Source organism: Protopterus annectens, chromosome 15.part0, assembly GCF_019279795.1.
Source record: "Protopterus annectens isolate FY-2018-M chromosome 15.part0, PAN1.0, whole genome shotgun sequence".
Classification (NCBI taxonomy): domain Eukaryota; kingdom Metazoa; phylum Chordata; order Ceratodontiformes; family Protopteridae; genus Protopterus; species Protopterus annectens.
Window position 1 is genome coordinate 4,958,652 of NC_056749.1, and position 7,540 is coordinate 4,966,191.

A 7,540-nucleotide genomic window follows, 5' to 3' on the forward strand; every position below is an offset into this window, starting at 1 on the left:
AACACAGGAGGACTATGGCTAACCAAGTTCGCCGATGACTGCAAACTGGGAGCCATAATTGACTCTCCAGCTGACACGGACATCCTCCAAAAGGGCCTTACTGAGATGGACACCTGGTGTCAAAGTCATCGCCTCAAGCTAAATGCCAAAAAATGCATAGTCATCCCGTTTGGGAAAAACAAAACACCCACAGATTACCACATAGGTGGCAGCCTCCTTAATACAGAAGAGGTAATAAGAGATCTGCGGACCCAGGTAGATAGTAATCTCTCCTTTGACAATCATATTGCCAAAGTAGTTAGGAAATCCTTCTATGTGGCCCATCTAATTACTAAAGGGTTCACATCTAGAAATAAAGAGGTTATAGTGCCCCTCTACTCGTCACTTATCAGACCCATCATAGAGTACAATGCCCCACTTGGGATGTACCTCACAAGACACTTCCAACAGCTGGAGAGACCACAAAAGTACCTCACCAAGAGGATTACTGGCCTCAGACATATGCCCTATGCAGCCCGACTGAAAAAACTCCGGCTGTACTCAGTGGCATATCGCTTACTCAGAGGTGATCTCTGCCTGACTTACAAAGCCATGTCCAACTCAGAATTGATGGACATGCTCCACCTAAAGAAATCCAAGTCACTGCGAGCCACGCGCTCTAGTGAGTTAAACCACACCACAACAATAAATAGAACATGCTGGAGAGATAGATTCCTGTCACAGAGACTCCCATGCTTTGGAACAAAATTCCAAACTACATTAGGCAGAGCCCCTCACTAACACTCTTCAAGAGAAACCTTGACAAGTGGATGGGTAACAGAAAATACACCCCTGGGATCACTTCATTGGCTCTGCTTGACAGAGGATCAGTTAAGTAATCAATGGGGCAGCGAAAGCTGACACACTCTGGCTAGGTTTATAAATGCCCTCGGGCAGATACCTATGAACCTATGAACCTATTAGGAGAAAAAGAAGATCAATGTATAGATTAAAAAGATAAGGGGCCGTGGGAGAACCTTGCCTGGCACCATTCTCAATGTCAATTCGAGAAGATAGGTGTTTATTAATCTGTAGGTAAGGATGAGCATTGGTGTATAGTGTTTAAATAGCTTGTATATAATTATTGGGTATGTTGAATAGAGGTAAAATATTCAGCAAAACGTTTACATTAAGTCTATCAAAAGCTTTAGAGGCATCAAGTGCTAAGGTGTAGATTGGAGTACGGGTTAGGGTAGAAAGAGTAATCATAGTGTCTAGTGTGAGGGTATGGGCAAAGGCCTATCTATGTATTATAAGCCCTGATCGTTCAGGAGAGACAATGTTCAGGATAATTGGTTTAATTCTGTTTGCTAACATTGATGCAAATATTTTTATATCAAGTTTTATTAGGGCTATCGGTCTGTAGTTCGGGGGGGGGTTGAGGTCTGAATTTGGTTTGGCGATGAGAATCATTTTAGAGGCATTTAGATAAATATCATTTATACCGTAGATAGTAATGTAGTTATATAACTGGAGAAGAAAAGCAGATGTTTTTTGGGGGGAAGGCTTTGTAGAATTCGGTCGTAAGACCATCTGGACCTGGAGCTTTGTTGGGTTTGAGTTTGCTGATTGTCATAATAATTTCCTGTTGGTAGATGGGGGACGATAGTTTTTTTTGTTGATCAGGGCTAATTTTGGGGAAATGTAGTTGGTTTAAGAAGGTGTTTAGGCCTTGTTTGTTTTGTGGGACGTTTGGTGGTTGAGTGTATATACTTTTGAATATTTGTCTGATATCTTGAGTAGTAGGAAAGAGTTTATCTTGGTAGATGAGTTCTGTAATATTAGGGGAGGGTTTGTTTTGGTTAACTAGTCTTGCAAGAAATTTAGATGGCATGTGAGACCATTCGGAGTAATTTGCCAGTGTTTTAATTTCATGGTACGTAAGGTTTTCAGCATTGAGGTCATATAGCTTTTGTTGGAGTTGTGTTATCTTTGTTTCAGTTTCTTGACTAAAGGTTGATTGGGGTTTAGCTTCTAGCTTGAGGGTTTGGCTTTTAAGGTTGGCTTCTTCCTGGAGATATTTTTTTTATAATACGAAGATTTACTTATAAAGGTTCCTCTGATTATGGCTTTAATAGATGCCTAGTAGATATCCAAAGGTAGATGATTAAAAGTTAATTTGTCTAAAGCCTGGCCCAGGATGGTATTTATTTCCTGTAGTACTTCTTTTTTCTTTAGTAGGTTACAGTTAATGATCCACTTGTACCTCTGGTTAGTATTAGGTTGATTGTTGATCACTGTCCTCTTACTTTCTGATTTAGCTGCTGGAACCTGCTCGTGTAGTGCACCCAGTCATATGTGCTGGGGCCCTCTGTCCATATATTTCCTACTATATATCTGCTGGGACACATCAACCTTGTACAGTCTGCCACATCTGCTGAGCCCCATTGTCATGTTCACCCTACCACACCTTCTGAGGTTCTCTGCCATTGTCCTTGTACATACCACTACCTCTGTTGGGCCCCTCTGTAGTTTTACACCCTGCCATATCTGCTGAAGCCCATTGTCCTCGTATACTATGCTGTGTTTCTTGGGGCTTGCAGTCCTTGTACACCCTGCTGATTATGCAAGGATCCGTTGTCATTGTTCTTCATACTTTATCTGTTGAGACCTGTTGTCTTTGTACACACTCTCATATTTGGTGGGCCTTCTGTCCTTTTACCCTCTGCCATATCCACCTGGGTTCTGTGTCCTTGTATACCCTACTGTATCTGCTTGGGTCGTTTGTCTTTTTATACCCTGGCATGTCCACTGGGATTCTGTGTCCTTGTATACCCTGCTGTATCTGCTGGGGCCCTCTGTCTTTTTATACCCTGACATATCCTTGTATACCCCACTGTATCTGCTGGGGCCCTCAGTCTTTTTATACCCTGCCATGTCCCTGTCTGCCCTGCTGCATCTGCTGGAGCCTTCTGTCTTTTTATACCCTGCCATTTCTACTGGGATTCTGTCTCCTTGTATATCCTGCTGTATTTGTTGAGGCCCTCTGTCTTTTTATACCCTGCCATGTCCTTGTGTACCCTGCTGTATCTGCTGGGGCCCTCTGTCTGTTTATACCTTGCCATGACCTTGTCTACATTGCTGTATCTGCTGGGGCCCTCTGTCTTTTTATACCCTGCCATGTCCCTCCCTGCCCTGCTGTATCTGCTGGGGCCCTCTGTCTTTTTATACCCTGCCATGTCCTTGTGTACCCTGCTGCATCTGCTGGGGCCCTCTGTCTTTTTATACCCTGCCATGTCCTTGTGTACCCTGCTGTATCTGCTGGGGCCCTCTGTCTGTTTATACCTTGTCATGACCTTGTCTACATTGCTGTATCTTCTGGGGCCCTCTGTCTTTTTATACCCTGCCATGTCCCTCCCTGCCCTGCTGCATCTGCTGGGGCCCTCTGTCTTTTTATACTCTGCCATTTCTACTGGGGTCCACTGATACTTGTGCACCCTGACATATCTACTGAGATCCACTGTCCTTGGCAAAGCATCTGAATATTTTTTTACATTATTTATGAAAAATCATAAAATACAAAAAATAAGAAGAGAAGGGGATAAGGTTCGGTTGACAGGTTTATTTTTAATTTAATAAGTACTGATAATCATACCTGTCAACCTTTGAGCATTAAAATCATAGCGAAGGATCAGAAAGAGCAGCACTTGGTCCTTTTTCACAACAGAAGATCTTTAAATAATAGACACTAGATAGTTAGAAAGGTTTTTTGTAGACTTAGTTTTATGTATTTATTTAGGAGTGTACCCATAAACTGGTCTGCTTTATGAGAAACAGCATTAATGTAGTAAGAGCAAGGCTAAATTTGAAGGCCAAAGTCATAGCAGAGTGCATTAATCACAGCAGTTCAGAGCTACGCTGCCTACTAACGACTACTTTGTGATGGTCAAGAGTCATATCCTGTCATCTTTCCTACTTCGTTTTGCATTTTTATTTATTTATTTATTGACCAGGTACTTGCTCTGGACATACACATATGTTACTGATGCATGACTAGCAGTAGCAAGTCATGGTGCTGCTACTGCGCTGCCCCCTTCTATTCTTCTGGCCTGATCCTGCTGCAAAGTCTCCATACATTCCCATGTTGTGTTCCCAGCAGCAGATGAGAATTCACCAACTATATTAGTGACTAGAATGAAATGATAACACTCAGTGGCAAAAGTTCATAGTAACGACTTGAAACCTTGCCATAAATCCTCTTTTTTTGAATAACATCATCTGTATTAAAATCATGTGGAAGGTAAACAAACAAGCAAACAAAAATTGTACACATTCTGTTCAGCTTATATGAATGAATATTCAGTGGTCAAGCTTTATAGCCCCAACAACAGGAATCAGATATGTGAATCAGCTTTTGCTATTACCAGTTTTCCTTTATGTACCATGATGTCACACTTCTTCAGGGAAAGGTGAAAGACAAGACCAACTCTCTTCTGTAAAGACGTGATAGACGTTAAAGTGAGAAATTACTTCAAAAGGGTCAGGGAATGCAGACGATGGAAAGGTAGTGCCCAAACAGTGTGTGTGTGTGTGTGTGTGTGTGTGTGTGTGTGTGTGTGTGTGTGTGTGTGTGTGTGTGTGTGTGTGTGTGTGTGTGAGTGTGTGTGTTCATTGACACACACAATCATCTGCAGGCATTTATGTGAGTATTTGTTTACATTTGTAAGTGTACTTGTGTGTATGTCTATGCGGGGGGATTTCATCATGAATGAGGCCTGAAATCCTTTACTCCTTTTTCTGATTCTGTACTATGTGCAGATGACAGACCTTGAGATGTTAATTCACTTGTAGGTTCACAGATACAACAGCAAATTTAATGCTCCATGTGCTACAAATCTACATTTGTTAGTTAGGATTGTTTAGTGTGCCGGTTGCAACTACAAAGTCAGTTTTTAAAAGAGCATTTATTACTACTGTTTAGGATTATCAATCCTGAAGATGCTGTGGTTAACTGAGATGTTTCTACCTCACATTTAGGAGATGTACTGCATTCCATCGACAGACACATGACACGTTGTACATCCCGCGCTTTGGTCCTTACACCTTGCAGCTGCTCTTCAAAGTTAGTCACTTCTTCTCTGAGACCAGTAGCTCCTGTACACAAAAGAGCAGCAACTTTGAATCAGAAGTCCATACCCCATGTCCTGGAACTCAGACCATACCCCATACCCTGGAACTCAGAAGATCATGCCCCATACCCTGGAACTCAGAAGGCCATGCCCCATACCCTGGAACTCAGAAGACCATGTCCCATACCCTAGAACTCAGAAGACCATGCCCCATACCCTGGAACTCAGAAGACCATGCCCCATACCCTGGAACTCAGAAGGCCATGCCTCATACCCTGGAACTCAGAAGGCCATGCCTCATACCCTGGAACTCAGAAGGCCATGCCTCATACCCTGGAACTCAGAAGACCATGCCCCATACCCTGGAACTCAGAAGACCATGCCCCATACCCTGGAACTCAGAAGACCATGCCCCATACCCTAGACTGAAAGTCTCCCTCTGTAAAACCTGAGGCCAGTCTCTTTTCTCACCAACCTTTCAAAGCACATTAAAGTAAAACAAATATTCTTAAGAGCAGAAAGTTCTAGAATTAAAGGCATGATGTTTAAAGACTTGAGTAAGCATCCTTTTTTTAATTCCTTTGCAGACGCTGAAGAACACTTGGTTACAGAAGTATAGCACCAACTCAGCTGACCCCGGGGTACTGGTACTCCTCGCCTGTGGAACCATCTCCAGCACCTGTGGACAGCTTGCCAGTTACCCATTGGCTCTAGTTCGAACCCGAATGCAAGCCCAAGGTAAATTGTGCCCTTTATCACTAGACAGTATGGAGCACCGGATAGTAAATGCAGTCCTTAAAAATAGTGTGCATTTGTCTCTGAATGTACCCAAGCTAGTGTGAGCTAACAAAGCTTTCTATAAAACTGTAACAGGGACAAATGGTTCTGTACTTAACTCACTGCTACACCTGACAAGAGTATACTTATGCAAAGGAATTGTTTTACTAACCTCCGTGAAAAAACAGTGTACCTTCACATTGCACTTTCTTGCAGCATATATCTGCAGATTTTATTTTTTGCTGTTTCCTTTGTAAGAAGGCCAATCATCCACCTTAATCCATCCCCATTTAGAACTGACCAGGTTAGGCTTAACAAATGGAGCTAACTGAAAATCCAGCTGCCAATCTCAGTATTCATGACTACACATCCCAAAACATGAGCTTGTCATTGTAAAAGTCACACAAGTGCTGTTACTATCCTGTTAACTCAGTTGGGGGTAGATACTGAAAAATTAATGGTCATTAAAGCTTTATTTCTAGAAGTTTTCTTACCCAAGTCTCCTTTCAGATGATTTGTGATGTATTGAATAAGTGTAATGATGTTCAGCTGTTAAATTATCTTCAGATGAAAAGGCCTTATCAGCACATTTAAGTCAGCATGGAGGCATGTCATAGTAAAAACATGTTTCAATGTATTCTGTGCAGTATTGTTTAAATTACTTTATGTAGTCAGCGGAGTGACATTTTTCTATGTTTGCGATCAGCGGCTGGTATAATTGATACCACAGCGTTATGCTATGGGGTGAGCTTGATGTTAGAATAGAAATTATTTATCTTTACTACTGTTCTTTCCGTGTTGTACAGCATCCATAGGAGTGTGACATGTTGCCACAGTACAACAGTGATGTCATAGTTCAAAATGTGTAGCATTCGAACATTTTTAATGTCACCCGCTGATGGGCTCCTGTCCTTGGTCTGTGAATTGGGAGGCAACCGGATACAAGGTTAGGGTCCAGGAATTTGCAATTTTTCTTTTCTTTTTCAGTATTTTCTGTCTTCCACTCCTAGACAGGCCATGGTCTAAAAAGCTAATGTCTTCTGAAAGGAAAAAGCAGAAAGCGAGGGAAGGGGAGAGGGGATGGTGGGATTTTCAATGACGTAAAACACTGAAAATACTACAACTAAGCAGTGCTCCATTTTAGTGAGAGGATATTTTCTGCAGAAATGTGTTTTTTTATAGATGGAAGGCTGTAACAATTTTAGAGGACAGAGCTGCTAATGATGGAAGAAGAAGCTTGTCAGGATTGAATAAAACTACCCAAGTCAAACAGTTTGTAAACCAAGATACACCATGGCTGGCAAAGCTGGAAGATGTAATTCAAACCTCAGTCACAGTACCGTAACATGTGACAGCAGCACTATGGCTGTGCCCCACAATTCTTTTGGGGTAAAATCAAGGAAATTCCTCTACTTCTGGATATGATGAACTTCAGTGCCCCTTCCACCTATAAAAGCCTTGTCAAGGACAATTTTGAAGCTGTTAATGAGGTTTCAAGGGGATCTCCTGTTCCCAGATATCTTCACCTTGGTTTTTATAAAAATGGGTGCCTCTTTTATATTTAGATGTTTGCAGTATGTCATTCTTTTAATACCTGCTGATCTTGTTTGCTCTCGATAAAAGCATGCCATAATATTTCCACTCTCTCTCGAGTC

General features: G+C 41.9%; 1 protein-coding gene across 1 annotated transcript in view; it reads left to right on the forward strand.

Moving 5' to 3' along the window:
* The window catches only part of SLC25A23 (solute carrier family 25 member 23), a 1,355,089-nt gene that overhangs the window by 1,251,928 nt on the left and 95,621 nt on the right, over positions 1-7,540 (forward strand). The window contains exon 9 of the mRNA XM_044057174.1: positions 5,696-5,846. Coding sequence (XP_043913109.1) covers positions 5,696-5,846 — 151 coding nt within the window. The remainder of the gene's footprint in view (positions 1-5,695; positions 5,847-7,540) is intronic.